A 16820-nucleotide genomic window follows, 5' to 3' on the forward strand; every position below is an offset into this window, starting at 1 on the left:
GCGCCCGCGGGCGGCGGCGAAGCAGCGGGCAGGGGCGCGCGCGGCAGGAGGAGGGGGCGCGCGCTTCCCGGAACAGCCCGCGCTGAGGAAGAGAGAAGAAAAATAAAACCCGCGGCCGGAGCTGAAGCTGGAGCAGCCTCTGCCGTCGCCGTCTGGAGCTCCCCCGCGCGGACGATGCCCGCGGTGCCCTCCCGAGGCTCTGGGCGGTGAGGCCCAGGACGTGGGGTAGCTATGGCGACGGCGAGCTTGGTCCGCGGCGCCGCCTGACAGGTGTGGGCCTCGGCGGCGGCGGCAGCGACGGAGACGGCGGCGCGGAGCAGCATGTACGCCAAGGGGGGCAAGGGCTCAGCCGTGCCCTCCGACAGCCAGGCCCGCGAGAAGTGAGTCGGCGGGCCGGGATCGCGAGGACCGGGGTTGATGCTCCGTGTTCGCGCTGCTTCCGTGGGCTTCGGCGCGGGTTGGCACCACACGGACACGTGGGCGCGAGCGGCGGGCGTGCGAGACCCGAGAGTGCTCGAGGGGTCGCGAGATTTGCAGGGGCGCGCGAGACCCGTGGGCGCGAGATTTGCGGGGGCGTTAGAAAGTCAAGTTGGGGTGAAGGGCTAGCTAGGTTTGAGAGGGCGCAGTCATACAAGGGGGCACAGGAGACCCCAGGGGCGCGAGGTTTGAGGGGGTGCGCAAGACTCCAGGGTTGTAAGACACCCGAGCGGCTGTAGGGTCGCGAGATTTGCGGGGGCGCGCGAGACCCGAGGGCTCGAGATTTGAGGGGATGCTTAAGAGCTGAGTGGGACTTGAGGGTAGCCGAGACCTCGAGCGGCGAACCTTGGGTGAGCTAGGTGATCCATGCGGTCTTGAGAGGTTAGCGGAACCTCTGCGGAAGTTTCCGGAGTGGGCAAGACTGGGTGGGCACCCGGGGACCCCGGCGACTCGGAAGAAGCTGGAGAGGGGAGGAGAGGGACGGAGGGGCGCATCGCCACCTGTCTGCCCTGGTCTGGGCAGCTGCGTGGGGCCCCCAAGGAGGCCGCACAGTTCACAGCCCTTGAGGGTAGGGGGACTAGTACTCTGGGCGTGGTCATGAGCTCTACTGGGTGCTTTCTCTGGCTGGCAGGGGTCAGGTTCTTAACTTCTTAGACCGTGGTGCGGGTGAAGAAGGAAGGGTCGTGGGGGCTGGGGCTTTGGGGCGGGGAGGCTGCCAAATACCTGAAACTAGACTGCTGCTTGCTTGCTGGCGCTGTGGCTTTGGGCAGGGGAGAACCCCTTTCTTAGGCTCCCTTTCCTTTCCTGAGAAATGCAGGTATAGTAACAGTGCCATTTGAAAGGTGCTTGGAGCCTTGACTGTCCCACAACAAGAACAGCCGATGGTTTTGCAGTATTGTTATTTTTATTTATTTTTTTAGAGACAGAGTATTACTTTGTCGCCCTCGGTAGAGTGCTGTGACGTCACAGCTCACAGCAACCTCCAGCTCTTGGGCTTAGGCGATTCCCTTGCCTCAGCCTCCTGAGTATCTGGGACTACAGGCGCCCGCCACAACACCAGGCTATTTTTTTTGTTGCAGTTTGGCCGGGTCTGGGTTGGAACCCGCCACCCTCAGTATATGGGGCCCACATCCTACTCACTGAGCCACAGGCGCCGCCAGCTTTTGCAGTATTGTTAATGTGCCAGGAAGATGGCACCACTGGCTGATGGCCAACTTGCAGAGTCCTGGAAGTTGAGCCCGTGGACCACTGAGCAGAGAGATGACTGGGCTCCCCTGATGACAGGCCTTCAGGCTAGGCCAGAATCAAGGATTTGATCATCTGGGGAGTGAAGAGAAACCCTGAATGTTGGTTGACTCTGCCTCCTGACCTCCGTTTTCTGCCTAGACTGACATTAGGATTTCTCCTCCCCTTCACAAAGATGAGCATCCCTTCTCTGCCCAGTCTCTGGGTCATTTTGGAGAAGAGGCCTCTGGCCTCTGTTGCTTGTCTACACAGTTAGGAAGTTGGGTTCCAATTTCAAATACCCTTTAGTACAAAGACTTTTCAAAAACTGGCATCTTTGGCTTGGCGCCTTTGGTTCAGGCAGCTAAGGCACCAGCCACATACACCTGAGCTGACGGGTTCAAATCCAGCCCCGGACCTCCAAACAACAATTACAGATGCAACCAAAAATAGCCTGGTGTTGTTGCGGGCGCCTGTAGTCCCAGCTACTTGGGAGGCAGAGGCAGGAGAATCGCTTGAGCCCAGGAGTTGGAGGTTGCTGTGAGCTGTGATGCCACAGCAGTCTACTCAGGGTGATAGCTTGAGGCTCTGTCTCAAAAAAAAACTGGCATCTGGTTTCTACCTAGATTGGAAGCAGAGGGTGTCTGATACGGTCACCCATTCCTGGCCTGTCTCCTCTGTCTCCAGGCAGCTGTTGAGTCTGAAGGTGGGAATTATTCACTTGCTCAGCAGGCCTGGGCCCTGAAAAACCCCACCTCCTAGCAGGAAGGCAGGGATCCTGTTACCCATGGCTGATTTCAGGTCTTCAGATGTGAAGAAAGCAGTATGAAGAAAGCAAGTGGGTGATAGTGAAGGGTGAGAGGCATGTCAGAGGGCCCTGAGGAGCAAGCAAAGGAGCTAAGATGAAGGAAGGGGTAGTCATGTGGGCCACAAGAAGGCTTGTAGAAGTGCACTGTGGCAGGGCAGCGCCTGTGGCTCAGTGGTAGGGCGCCTGCCCCATATACCAAGGGAGGTGGGTTCAAACCTGACCCCGGCCAAAATGCAACAAAAAAATAGCTGGGCATTATGGTGGACGCCTATAGTCCAGCTACTCAGGAGGCTGAGGCAAGATAATCGCCTAAGCCCAGAAGTTGGAGGTTGCTGTGAGCTGTGACGCCACGGCACTCTACTGAGGGAGATAAAGTGAGACTCTGTCTTTTAAAAAAAAAAAAAGTGCACTGTGACTCTCATGTGGATTGGGGCTTATAAGGGGTCAGGAATAGAGGCCAGGAGTACCCAGGGGAGGTAGGCACAGTTTTCTGGGAGAGAGCTCATGGCAGCTTGTGCTAAGGGGGTAGCCATGGAGATTAAGAGAAGGAATAAAAGGTTTTAGCTGGCTCAGCGCCTGTGGCTAAGGCACCAGTAACATACACCTAAGGTGGCGGGTTTGAATCCAGCCTGGGCCCACCAAAACAACAATGACAGCTGCAACCAAAAAATAGCCAGGTGTTGTGGCAGGTGCCTGTGGTCCCAGCTACTTGGGAGGCAGGGGCAGGAAACTTGCTTGAGCCTAGGAGTTGGAGGTTGCTGTGAGTGTGATACTACAGCACTCTACCCAGGGGGATAGCTTGAGGCTCTGTCTCAAAAAAAAAAATAGATTTTAATCCAGGGTGGTAGGGTTTAAGTTGTTTTATTGACCCTAGAAGACCTCCCGGGAGAGATGTTGGTTGAACCTGGCCTCTGTACATGGTCAGGGCTAGAAGAGGGGGTTATCCTGGTCCCCCTCCCCCCACCAAACCCTCATCTCTAGGCTGCCCAGCAGAAGTGCTTGGAGGATGCTGGTCCTAGGACACAAGATCCTCAGAAACACCTTGACTCCTGGTGTGGAGGCTAAGGGTCCCATTTTTGGCCAGAGCTGTCCTGTGCCTTTCTGTTCGTCATGAAGAGTCCCACATAGACACCAATTTGGAGATGGGGTTCTGCTAAAGAAAGCTTAGAAAACACTAGATGGTCATTTTCCCCATTTTACCAAAGGGGCACTTTGGCTTTGGGAAAGTAGCGACATGCCAAGAACTCAGTTTTGGGGTACAGGAAAGCTCTGAGAGATGTGGAGGCTGCTGCTCTAGAGAGTTAGGCTGGTGGCCCTGAGTTTGTTTTCTCATGTGAAATGTGAATAAACTATCTGCCTTTCAGAATTCTCAGGAGGACTGTATGAGAGGTCACAGGTAGAGCAACTAACACAGCAGCCACCCAGCTCTCAGGAAATATCAGGCACTGGCGAGCCACTTCCTGTTTCTGGGCCTTGGTTTCCTTCTCTGTGAAATGGGGTGAAGGGGTTACACTGCTTTGATCCTTAATTCTCTAGCACTGTACCTCCTCACCCCTGGTCTGAGCCTCTTGCCTTCTTTTTTTTTTTTCTCTTAATTGAGACAGAATCTGTCTTTGTCACCTCTGTAGAGTGCCTTGGTATCATAGCTCATAGAAACCTCAAACTTCTGGGCTCAAGCGACTCTCTTGCCTCAGCCTCCCAAGTAGCTGGGACTACAGGTGTCCACCACAATGCTGGCTATTTTGTTTCGTTATGTTTAGCAGGCTCAGGCTAGGTTCAAACCCACCAGCACCAGAGCATGTGGTTGGAGCCCTAACCATTGAGCTAGGGGGGCCCAGCCTGAGCCTCTTGCCTTCTAAAAATAAGGCCCTTCCATTTTTCCCTTCTTTTTCTGGCCCCAGTCTGAGCCCCCTCAAGCTCCTCTTGGAGCTTGTCGGCCTCTCTCTCAAGCTAGGTCTAGGCCAGCCTGCTCCAGAAAAGGACTGGGCACCTGCCCTCGAGGGTTCACAGTGGAGGAAGGCTGGGGTCTGAGTGGGCTACATACAAGGACATTTGTGTATATCCTTGAGTGCTTAAATGCTTCAGAGTAGGTTTAGAGTAGTTCCATAGGCTTTGTGCCCCTAGCTCAGTGGTTAGGGTGCCGGCCACATACACCAGGGCTGCTAAACAACAATGACAACTGCAACAAAAACATAGCTGGGCATTGTGGGTGGGGGTGTGCCTGTAATCCCAGCTATTTGGGAGGCTGAGGCAAGAGAATCGCTTAAGCCCCAGAATTTAGGTTGCTGTGAGCTATGAAACTCTGGCACTCTACTGAGGGTGACATAATGAGACTCTGTCTCAAAAAACAAAATAGAATAGTTCCATAAATGACAACCATGGTTGGTATCACTGGGCATCTTGTGCTTTTCTTCCAGGCTTGGTTTTGAGCTGGGCACATAGATTCAGGTGGTTTAGCCCAAGAGGTAAGAGGTTCCTGAGGTGCCAACCCCAAGAAGAGTCTTTGAGTTTGCGGAGGGAACTGGAGCCACTGAGGATGGCCAGAGAAGTTAGAAGTTAGAGTGGGATTCAGTATTGGGGGTTCTCACTCTGGCCACTGGGGGCAATGGCAACAACAGTGGTGAGGGGAGCAAGTGTGGAGGGTTTGCCACCCTGGCAAGAAATTGTTGGAGGCCAGACATCTAGGATTGGCAGAGGGGAGGGAGCACTGTGAGTTGGAGGGTTGCTGTGGGACTGCAATGAGGCCTGGTGATGGATGAGACAGTAAACCAAGGCCATGAGCAGAGGGCAGCCTCAGCACCCAGCAGCATGTGCGTCCCGGAGGAATGTTGGTCAGGGAGAACCTGTTATGGTTATTCTTCATAATTACAGTGGTGGTTATGGCACCAGCACCGCGTGTCTCTGCTTTCCTGCACTGGCTGGTGCATGTTTCATGTCACCTGTTCCCTCTGGAAGAAAGCTGTGTGCTGCTCCAGAGCCTCCCCACGTTCCTCTCCAGCCACCTACCCTCTGTGAGGGAAGAGCCCTATGGGTTCCAAAACTCCCTGACCAAACAACCAGCTTTTAAAAAATTTTATCAAAAACAAAAATATCCCACAACTCTTCCCTGAGACTCAGTTGTTTTAAAAGTAAAAGTACCGGCTCAGCGCCTGTGGCTAAAGTGGCTAAGGTGCCAGCCATGTACACCCAAACTGGCGGGTTCAAATCTAGCCCGGGCCCGCCAAACAACAATGACGCTGCAACCAAAAAATAGCCGGGTGTTGTGGCGGGCGCCTGTGGTCCCAGCTACTAGGGAGCTGAGGCAGGAGACTCGCTTGAGCCCAGGAGTTGGAGGTTGCTGTGAGCTGTAATGTCACAGCACTCTACCCAGGGGGACAGCTGGAGGCTCCTGTCTCAAAAAAAAAACTAAAAGTACTGGCTCAGCTCCTGTAGTTCAAGCTAGTAAGACACCAGCCACATACACCAGAGCTAGCGGGTTTGAATCCAGCCTGGGCCTGCCAAACAACGACGACAACTATAACCAAAAAATAGCCAGTTGTTGTGGTAGACGCCTGTAGTTCCAGCTACTTGGGAGGCTGAGGTAAGAGAATCACTTAAGCCTAAGAGTTGGACGTTGCTGTGAGCTGTGATGCAACAGCACTCTACCCAGGGTGACAGCTTGAGGCCCTATCTCAAAATAAATAAAAGTACCAACTTGGGGCGGTACCTGTGGCTCAAAAGGAGTAGGGCACCAGCCCCATATACCAACATGGTGGGTTCAAACCTGGCCCCGGCCAAAAACTGCAAAATAATAATAATAATAAAAGTACCAACTTGTAAGGGGAATCAGCAAAACTGAAAACCTTCTTTGGCTTCCTATCACTCTTAGGACAAATTCCAGAATCCTTAACATGGACATAATCAGCACTGGCTTCTAACAGCAGCTAACTAAATCTGCTCCATTAATCCTTCCAGCATCCGGAGAGGGGTCCAGGTGTTGTTCTCTTCATTCATTGGGCGTGACTGGGGACCCAGGACCCCTTAAGCTTTGTTCTAAGTGCACAGCATGTCAGATGGTAATGACTAGGCTGATGGGGAAATGGAGTAGAATGGGGGCTTAGATGTGAAGAAGCTTCTGATAAGTAACACTGGGGCTGTACTGGGTCTCTGGGGGCAAATGCGACAGGCAGGGAAGGAACAGCATATGCAAAGGCCCTGGGGTGGGAGGGCCAGCCAGAGAATAAGAATATTTGAGCAAGGAGGGGGTGTAGACTATAGAGGTCAGGGAGGACAGGGAGGATGGAACTCCTGGAGGGGCCCTGCTGTAGTAGTCCAGGTGAGAGGTGAAGGTGACCTGTACTAGGTGTTTGGTGGGCGTAGGGAGAGAGGTCTGAATCAGGAGAGAAATCTCCTTAAGTTCGTGGTTTTTTTTTTTTTTTTTAATTTAGTAAGTGCAGTGATGTTAGGGAACAGCTTGGTGGATCCTCATGAAAGTGCATACCCTGAGTGCCACCAGAGGCTCCTTGCGATGGGGTGTGTGTGTAAAGGCTGAGCTGATGGCATCTGGTCAAGGTGAGAAGATAGGAGTCTGGGCTGTGGCTTAAAGGTCAACAGTGATGAGAAGAACTGAGAGGGTGGGGGCATGCTAAGGCTGGGCATATAGATTTCAGGTTGACAGTGGACCCCAGCTTTACTTGAGGGGAGGCTAGGCCAGAGCCCCTTATGGATAGCTGCTGTATAAAGATATCATCAGGCTTGGCACCTGTGGCTCAAGTGGCTAAGGCACTAGCCACATACACCTAAGGTGGCAGGTTTGAATCCAGCCTGGGCCCGCCAAACAACAGTGATGGCTGCAACCAAAAAGTAGCCAGGCGTTGTGGCGGGTGCCTATAGTCCCAGCTACTTGGGAGGCAGAGGCAGGAAACTCACTTGAGCCCAGGAGTTGGAGGTTGCTGTGAGCTGTGATGCCACAGCACTCTACCCAGGGTGACAGCTTGAGGCTCTGTCTACAAAAAAAAAAAGATATCATCAAAGCAGGAAGGGTAGCCACCAAGGGAAAGCAGTAGAGATTATGGAGGCTAAAGGTGAGAGGGAGGAATATAGCCAGGTGGGGCTCCTAGGGAATGAATCCCAGGTCAGATGCTGCTGGGGACAGTCGAGGTTAAGGGGAGACAGAAAAGGACATTGTAGAGCCCTTGGTGAACCACCTTCTTCAGTAGTCTCACCTGATCCTCAGGAGCGTTGTTTGCCTCTGAAGGAGTAGCCACATGGCAGCCACAGCACAGCAGAACTTTGAACCTTCATGCTGTCCCCCTCTCTCCTGGGCACCTGCCTGGGTTCCCCAGGCTCTGTCTTATTCTCTGTCTTTCAGTATCTCACTTCCCTCAGCTTTTAGCATTCACTGCTCTGACCTCAAAGTTGCCAGGCAACTGGCTGGCCCCTCTCAGCCTCTCTCCTGGGGTCTGGAGGGTGAGGGGGGCCAGCCCCTGGGGTCTGCTCCCTTGAGCCTGCCCTCCCTGGCCTTTTGTGCTCATCCATTGATGAACATGAATCCTGTTGGATACTAGTTTCTGGTAAAGTCTTAGGAAGCCCCGAGAAAGAGAGGGGAGTCAGATAGGTGAGTTGGACAGGTGGGCCTGGAGGCTGAGGGGCCAAGAAAATGGGGCAAATAATGCAGCTTGGAAGGGGTAGGAAGTCGGAACTGGGGGGCCCTGGGTTAGAGGAACTCCTGACAGCAAGACCAGCATGATGCAGTGGTGATCAAGACTGGGTATTTTTTGGGGGTGGTGACAGGGGACTGACACTAGGAGCTGTGTGCCCTACCCCTCTGTCCTGTCATTGCACCTTGGGTACTTGTTAGCTCCAGGCCCTTGTATTAAGCCAGATGCCTGCCTTGACCCCTCACGCTGCCCCTTTGCCTTTCTGGGGCCTCACCCCCTGCCATCCTGCCAAATGATTCACTTTCTCAGCCATGTGACCTCCAGGACAGGGGCTGGTCTTATGCACTGCACAGAGGGGCACTCTGGAAGGTTGTAGATAGGAAGGCTGGGGGATGGGGGCAGGAGAGCTGGGGGGCTCTGAGATATGAGGCTACAGCCCTAAGGAGCCTGGCTGGGAGGGAGCAGAGCGTGAGTCAAACAAAGGTTATTTTAGGATGCTGCCATCAGCCAGGGAAATCAGCCAGGGAAGGGTAGTGCAGCAGGGCTGGCTAGGGATACTGACAGCTGAGGCTGAGGAGGCATGTGGAAGGGCCTGCCACCGCCTCCAGGGGAGCTTACCCTCAGGCCTGCCCTTGGGGAGTCCTCAGTCTGGGATCCAGAACCACCATCCATCCCCACAGGCTCACGGATGGTCTGGTTGGGCAGTAAGAGGACCCTGGGAGGATCAAGAGGGTATAGCTCAGATCCAGAGAGTTGGGAGAATCTGCTGCCTGGGGACTGTGGCCCTCTGCTACCTGGTATGGCAGGTAGACTGGAGGTGGGTGGATGGCCCAGTTTCCCCATGTGACCAGGCCTATTCTCTTGGGGTGGATAGTTGCTGGGGAAGCAACTCCAGGGCTCCCTGGCAGGCTGGGGACTCACAGGGCATGGTGGGAATTTAGGGACAGAGATGCTGTAGCAGTTGTGTGGCACTGCTGGCCCTACCTCCTCAAACCCATTTCCCAGATTCCTCCCAGGGGCATTGTTGGGGGGAGTTTGCTAGAAAGATTGTGGCCACCGCTGGTGGATGGGCCCAATACCAAGGAAGAGGATGGGGACCAGGGACACCCATAGAGTGAGGGGTCATAGAAGGGGAGGGCCCTTTCCCTTTTTCCTTGGCAGGCAGTGGTCTCTGGGCATACTGGGACTCCTCACCTGGTATAGTCAGGAGTGACACCTGTGACTGGGCAGAAGACTTTCCCAGGGCTCAGGCCACTCTAGGTTGTCAGCACCAGGAGGATGGGGCCAGGACTTGGTGCCCAAGGGAGTGTTTAATGGAGCAGAATTTGGCTTGCAGTTGGGGGTTAGGGATACCTGGGATGGGCCTATAGGCAGAGTATTAATAGATGAGTAGGAGTTGTCCAGGTTGAGCAACTGGTGGGGAATCTATATCCTCCACCTGCACGTCTGAGAGCCAGGGGAAGGGCTTCAGGGCTGGCCCTGGGCCCCTGGAGAGCCTTAGCTGGCCTGACCTCCTTGTGCCCTACAGGTTGGCACTGTATGTGTACGAGTACCTACTGCACGTTGGTGCCCAGAAGTCAGCTCAGACCTTTCTGTCCGAGGTAAACTCCTCCTGCCTCTCTTTAAGCCCCTCCACCCTATTCCCACTGGGTTCCTAGATGGTGTGGTTTGGAGTTGCCCCTCTGCTGGCCCTGGGAACTGAGTGGTGGGATGGGGTCAGGGCCTGTGGGCTGGTGTCTAGGCATCTGTCTCCCTATCTGTGGATCTGCCTCTGCGCATGCCTGGGACCCTCCATTCAACCAGGCTCACTCCCTGTGTTCTCTGGGCACTGCTAGGTGGTGAGGAGGGTCAGGGAGCAGTCCCCTCACATCCTTCCCTCTTCTTGCAGATCCGATGGGAGAAGAACATCACGCTGGGGGAGCCCCCTGGGTTCCTGCACTCCTGGTGGTGGTGCGTGTGGGGCTGTTGGGGTACTGTGGAGGGAGGCTAGGCAGGGGTGGGGCTTGGAGCAACCTTCGTTCCCCTGCTACCTCCAGTGTGTTCTGGGACCTGTACTGTGCAGCTCCTGACCGCAGAGAGGCATGTGAGCACTCCAGTGAGGCCAAGGCCTTCCAGGACTATGTGAGTCCCCACTCCTGTGGCCCAGGATGGGGGGGAGCTGCACAGCCTGAGGGAGGCTGGGGTGGGCAGGGCTGCAGGGTGCCACCTGGGATCTTGGCCATTTTGGAGGGTCCCTACACCTTCCCCTTGGTCCAGGCTCACACCTGTCTCCTCAGGGTCCCCTTGGGGCAGTAGAGGAGGGTGCCACCTCTTCCTCCCCTCCTCCTCAAGTACAGTGGAGGAACTGTCCACCTACCCCAGCCTTTCTGGGCCTTCTAATGGCATCAGCACTAGAGTACTTGTTGATACTTGCTCCTGATTGGGGTTTTTACTTCTGTTTCCATCTGGGTTGAAAGGGGGTGAGAGACCTGTCAGGAGAGGAGGCTGGGTAGGGGCAGGTAACATGAGGGGTGGCATGTTGTCATGAGCAGCAGGTGGCAGCCCTTCTCTTCATCCCTGGCATTTGGCCACCTAGCCCCTCAAAGGTGGCTCCTGCAGAGCAGGAGGCCCTTAGAGGGAAGTGCCCGATCGGCTCTCCCCTGTGGGACCAGTCCTGCCCACCCTCCCCTTCACTGGAACAGAGGCCTCCTATATGCTGTATGCCTGTGCATGGCAGTGGAGATACCATGCTGATTTCTCCCCCAGTATCACTCCCTGTATATGATGTCCCACTGTCCCTGTGCAGTCCCCTTGCCCTAGTCTCAACAGAGCTGTGTGCCCACTGTGGATGACCCTCTCATTCCTCCAGAGCTACCTCCCTATGCCTCCATGGTGTCTCCTGGACTCTGTTCTCCCGTTTCACTCCAGCTCCAGACTAGGTCTAACAGCCTCTTTGACTCCCCATCCCACCTCCCTCTCATGGGCAGGGAGGTCAGATAAGGGCTCCCGGCCATGAACATGAACATGTCTCCTTGCCCATGTTGAGTCAGTTAACCATGGCAGTGCAGGGCATCAGGAGGCTGAATGGGGCACAGTAGGAGGTGGCTGCCCAGGCCCCAGGGTGCCTGTCCCATTGCATGACACTCATCTTTTGAGCTGGGCTGCTGTTGTTGTTCTAACTAGGGAAGGAGTTCCCTGTCCTTGGCTCCTACATAGTGGGGGTCTCTTGCTATAGCATGGCTATCCAAATGGGAGCTCTGTCTTCTGGCTCCTGGACTTCAGTAACCACTTTGGCGTCTCCAGGAAATATAAGAGCCCAGCCTATTTGTACGGCAACATGAGGGGCCTGTGCCTCTGTGAGGATTAGGGAGTCCAGCCCAGGCCACTGGCCAGGGAGAGGACTGGCTCTGGATTAAGTCCTCAGGGCCTAGAGTTGGGGAGCCATGAGGGGCTAAGGGTGGGTTTGAGCCTTACTTCCTTCTTCTTTGGAGCATAGTGCCCAGCCACCTCCTCTTCTTCACTTCCCTAGGAAATGCTTAGGTGCCTGCTGTGTCCTGAAAAGGGCGGGGGGGGGGGACTCCCTTCCCTGCTTTCTGCAGAGTGGACAGCCCGGGGTCCAGAGGTGCCCCCTGTCTAGCTAGAGGCAGCCTGTGAACCCAGCTGCTCCAGGCCTTTGTGTTTGTGGCAGAGGCTGAGATGGGGGCCATAGCCCAGAGGGGACCTAAGAGTTTGGAACTGGGAATATGGCACAGGAATGGGGGCCAGGGATGTGTGGCTTTCAAATGATTGGCTCTGGGTCTTGTGAGTGCTGAGTGTGCTTAGTTGTGGTGGATTGGAGAGATTTCTCCCTGTATCCTTGTTGAGGCTGACCCTTAAGTAAGGGCAGAAAGAGGGCCAAGCCTGGAGTTCTGCAGGTAGCAGGAGGGTATCCCCAAGGGACCTGTTACAGCCAAAGGGCCCCTTTCTCTACTCCTGGAGGGCAGGAAACACTGTGTGATTGCAGTTTTGTGAACTCCAGAGCCCAGGGGACAGCCCATCTCCTTCCTCTTGGGTTTCAGGGCCTGGCTGGGGAGGGGATGATGGAGACACACTATAGTCACAGGGCAGCAAACGAGTCCTCCCCACTCCTTATGCTAAGATGTGGCCCTCTGCCCTAGTAGATTGGGCATTCCTCCCCACGCTCCTCTTCTTTCTCTCCCTGTGGGCCCCAGAAGCAGACAGGTTTGGGACTTAGAACCAGCAGAAGTGGCTTGTCAGCCTGCTCCTGCCCTGGGCTGCCCCCAGAGACACTGCCCTTCCCATACATGGAAATCCCCCTCTCTAGCACCCAGTCTTCTCCCCTACTCTGTCTGAGGGGAGGTTGAGGACCTGAGTACTCCACCCCAGATCCTGCTCTCCCTCCCTCCTGGAGGAAGAGGCAGGTGGGATGGGACAGAGGTCTGCCCAGGAGATTCAGAGAGGAGTCTTCTGGGAGGTTCATCTTAGAACTTTTGATAGATTTTTTCCTTTGTTTATTTGGGGTGTCTTGGGTAGAGCTGGGGGCCCAGCCAAGCTGTCCTGCCAGCCTAGAGGACATGGGCCTAGTTGGAGTGGGCCTAGCGTGAGGGCCTCCTTTAGGAGCTGGCTGAGACAGGTGCTTGGCATCCTGGGCCCTTCAGACCCACAGGACCCTCAGGCTGGATGCTTCTCATGACTGGGACTCCAAGCTGGCATGGTCAGAGGCCTGTCAGGGTGACTTAACTGGGGTGGGGGTGGAAATGCGGGCAGCTGTTCTTCCTCTACCTGTGTACCTTTCCTCCATTTACCATACATGGGTAGAGGGTCCAGTGGCCTGGGTTCAAGTCTTCCCTTCATCACCTGACAGCTCCTTTTCTCATGGGACTGGCCCCTGCAGAGAGAAGGGGTGAGACCCCAAGCAGGAAGTATCCTCACCAGGCCCTCTGGGTCTCCCCTTACTACAGAGTGCTGTGGCCACGCCCAGCCCCGTGATGGGGAGCATGGCCCCCAACGACGCCATGGCTGCAGGCCCCATGGCAGCCGGCTTCTTCCAGGTACAGCTAAGGCTGAGACCCCTTGTTCCCCAATCCTGCGTGAACGTATGGCTAAGGGTGGGGGCCCCCACATGGGGAGAGGGCCTGAGGCCTGTAGGCTGGAGTTGGATTGGGGGTTGTCCACTTGGACCGTGGCAAGGCCAGCCAGGAAGAGGCCCCCAAGTGTAAGGATGGAGTGCTTGAAGATGCAGTGGCCACCAGTGGTTCTAGTGACCACTGGTGCCATTAGTCCTGCCTCAGACCCTTCCTGCAGAGCTTCTTGTCCCATTGAATGGCCAACCTTCCCCTTCCATGGCCAGGCTCAGCAGGGCTTCTGATGACTTCACTGTCCCCAACCCACCTGGTTCTGTCCTCCTAGGGCCCCCCTGGCTCCCAGCTGCCCCCCCACAACCCCAACACCCCTATGATGGGGCCTCATGGCCAGGTAAGGACCTGTGGCATCCCCCCACTTAAAACACATGATCCCCATTGTCTTTCTTCTTCCCCCTCTACTGGCTAGTTGGCTGGCTTGTTTTGGAGAAGGGGGTGATCCAGGATGGGGACCCAGGCATAGAAGGAATGGGGTAACTTTGGGGTACCAGAAGGTGGGGGGAGGTGCTGATCCCCCCCACCTCTTCCAGCCCTTCATGTCACCGCGGTTCCCAGGGGGCCCCCGGCCCACCCTGAGGATGCCGAGTCAGGTGAGAGAGGGATGAGGGGGGGACAAGTTGGGCCAGGGTGGGAACACTCCATACTCAGTGCCACTATGCCCCCTCTGTAGCCTCCTGTGGGCCTCCCTGGCTCCCAGCCTCTCCTCTCCGGTGCCATGGACTCCTCCCCACGTGCTCAGGGTGAGTAGGGAAGCTCTAGTTGCTGTCTCCCCACTCTGCTAAGTTGGAAGCTAATAAGTTCAGTGCCTTGGCCTTGCCTCGTCATTGTGTTTATGTTGGGGAGCAGTCCAGGTCTGAGCCCCTTTCTGGCTGTACCCTAGGACATCCGAGCATGGGTGGCCCAATGCAGAGGGTTACACCTCCACGGGGCATGGCCAGCGTTGGGCCCCAGGTAAGAGCTGGGCCCAGGTGGGGGATGTGGCTTGAGGGAATGTACCTCCTTCCCTCCTCACAGCCCATTTGCCTTCACAGAGCTATGGAGGTGGCATGCGGCCCCCTCTCAACTCCCTTGCTGGTCCAGGCTTGCCTGCCATGAACATGTAAGGCCCTCAAGGACCCCAGGAATGTGTCCACCACTGCTAAGGCCAGCACCCAGCTTCATGGGCTGGGTCTGCTAGGACAGGTCGTGAATCTTCAAGACAGTCCTGAATATTGTTTAGTTCACTGTCACTGTTGGGTGGGGAAACTGAGGCCTAGGGTAGCAATTAGTCTCATGGCTAAAAGGCCATTGGGTAAGGACTAGAACCCTGGAGCCCAAGGTGATGTCTCAGGTACCGTCTGCTGCACTAAGGGGTTGTGTACTGTGTGATCTAACTCCAGGGTCTAACAATCTATCATGTCTTCCAGGGGTGCAGGAGTGCGTGGTCCATGGGCCAGCCCCAGTGGCAACTCAGTGAGTCTCAGGGTGGGGGTGTGGGGGTGTGGGGGAGGCAGAGTGGGCAGTGGTGCTGGGTGAGCAGCATGGCTGACTGCTTACAGCTGTCCCTGTTCCCAGATCCCCTACTCCTCTTCATCACCTGGCAGCTACACGGTGAGTTGGGGTGTGGCTGGGAGATCTGCATGTAGGGCTGTGGGATGGCAGGTGAGGTGCCTTTCTCATTCTTTGTCTCTCTTTTTGTGCAGGGACCCTCAGGAGGTGGGCCCCCTGGAACACCCATTATGCCTAGCCCTGGAGGTATGGCCTATGGGAGGTGGAGGAAGATGGGAGCTGTGTTTGGGGGAAGCCTCTCACTCCCTGCGTCTTCCCCAGACTCCACCAACTCCAGCGAGAACATGTACACCATCATGAACCCCCCAATTGGGCCGGGCACCGGCAGGGCTAACGTGAGTGGGGACTGCAGGGGTACTTCCCAAGGCAATGACCTCGCTTGGCAGTTGGCGGCCTGGGTCCCACGCTGCCTCTGTGTCCTCAGTTCCCACTCGGCCAAGGCTCAGAGGGCCCCATGGCCGCTATGAGTGCAATGGAACCTCACCACGTAAACGGATCCCTGGGTGAGTGGACGTCCCGGGTCCCCGCCCCTGCCCCTCCGAGCCTGCGCTGCTGGCCTCGCGCGCCCCCTGGCGCCCTTCTGCTGGAGAGCAGTGTAGGCGTCCGTGTAGTTCTCCGGCCCGTAGGGCGCGGTCAGTGACTGGCTGCGTCTACTACAGTGCCCAGCAATTAAGCTACGGGGACGCATTGACACTCCGCCCCCGTGTCCCCTCTACTGGAACTCCCTAGGACGTCCCCACGAGCTGGCTTGGGGATGGGAGTGCAGCGGGGGCAGCTCAGGAGGGTGACTTGGTCTGGGCTCCTGGGATACGGGGAAGGGGTTGCTGAGGTTGGATAGAGGAGGCTCCTGGCGGGTGGATGAAGCGGCACAGGCGTGAGTGAGCTGGGTGGCCGTCGTCTGTCGGTCTGAGCCTGTCATCTGTCCGTCTGCAGGCTCAGGAGACATGGACGGGTTGCCGAAGGTGAGGGGGCTGCATTCCTGCTGGAGGCGGGGCCTTGAGGGGGTCGAGGGTGGGGTGGGGATGGAGGGGGCAGGGCCTGGCCCTTGGGGTGGGAAGTCCTGTGCTGACCGCGGCCGCCCCCAGAGCTCCCCCGGCGCCGTGGCCGGCCTGAGCAACGCCCCGGGCACCCCGCGGGATGACGGCGAGATGGCGGCCACCGGGACCTTCCTGCACCCGTTCCCGGGCGAAAGCGTAAGCGACTGCGTCGACTCCCCCCCCGCGGCGGCGTCGGGCCGGAGGGGCCTGGCAGGCAGGCCTCGGCGGGGCGGCCGGGGGGCCAGAGCAAGACCGTGACCGCGGCGGGCCAGGTGGGGGGGCGGCCGCGGCATCCTAACCCCTCCCCTGAACCCACCCCCTTCACTCCTGCCCGTACCTCACTGTCCTGCCTCTATCTAACCCTACCCCAGGACCCACGCCCCAGGGCGGCTTCCTCATACATCAGCCCAACCTCATCTGTCCCTTCCCTGTGTCCACCCACGACCCGGCCCAGCCCTGTCCTGTCCCCCATTTCCCCTCGGGGGCGGGTCCCAGCCTGTTCCAGAGCTAAGCCAGTTCCTTGCGCGCTGCCCTTTTTCTGCAGTACTCGCCAGGGATGACCATGAGCGTGTGATGGGCCTCTGGCCCCCTGCCCGCCTAGGCTCTTCCAAGTGCTCTGAGCAGGGGTGAGGCTCTGAGGTGTGATCTCGGGCATATGGACTCATGGCCTACCAAGGCTTGCCTGGCTGGGAGGCCCCACTTCAAAGACTTTCTCTTTTATAAAAAACAAGAAAATGAAAGGACCTCAGAGACATTCTTTTCTGTATAGGCCTTTTCCTGCTATTTGTATTTTGTCCAGGGATAGGGGCTCCTTGGGGGCCTCCCCTTCCCAGGAGGGCAGTGGGGGTGGACCCCATTAATAAATGTAACTTGGTTTTGTTTTTGGTAACTAGTCTCAGATTTCCCTCACTTTGCTTTACAGCCACTACTACACCTAAGGTCTTGCTCTTCCCCCCCACTCAGCAAC

At 56.6% G+C, this 16820-nt stretch overlaps 1 protein-coding gene across 1 annotated transcript; it reads left to right on the plus strand.

Annotated features, from left to right (window-relative positions):
- The first annotated feature begins 1 nt into the window (after position 1).
- SSBP4 (single stranded DNA binding protein 4) lies at positions 2-16742 on the plus strand. Its single transcript, XM_003796566.1, has 18 exons — positions 2-380; positions 9677-9749; positions 10037-10098; positions 10185-10269; positions 13089-13178; positions 13537-13602; positions 13799-13858; positions 13939-14008; positions 14149-14219; positions 14300-14367; positions 14675-14720; positions 14823-14858; positions 14951-15002; positions 15078-15151; positions 15241-15319; positions 15750-15778; positions 15902-16009; positions 16398-16742. The coding sequence occupies exons 1-18, from the start codon at positions 322-324 to the stop codon at positions 16425-16427; spliced, it is 1158 nt and encodes a 385-aa protein (XP_003796614.1). The 5' UTR covers positions 2-321; the 3' UTR covers positions 16428-16742.
- Positions 16743-16820: the final 78 nt, after the last annotated feature.

Source organism: Otolemur garnettii, unplaced genomic scaffold (genome assembly GCF_000181295.1).
Source record: "Otolemur garnettii isolate 467f Iridium unplaced genomic scaffold, OtoGar3 scaffold00105, whole genome shotgun sequence".
NCBI classification, from domain to species: domain Eukaryota; kingdom Metazoa; phylum Chordata; class Mammalia; order Primates; family Galagidae; genus Otolemur; species Otolemur garnettii.

Bases quoted from the DNA above. Each gene is read 5' to 3' on its own strand.
- SSBP4 (XM_003796566.1), top strand. From the start codon at position 322: ATGTACGCCAAGGGGGGCAAGGGCTCAGCCGTGCCCTCCGACAGCCAG. The intron at 10,099-10,184 runs GTGCGTGTGGGG...TGCTACCTCCAG, and splicing joins TTCCTGCACTCCTGGTGGTG to TGTGTTCTGGGACCTGTACT. The intron at 13,859-13,938 runs GTGAGAGAGGGA...CCCCCTCTGTAG, and splicing joins CCCTGAGGATGCCGAGTCAG to CCTCCTGTGGGCCTCCCTGG.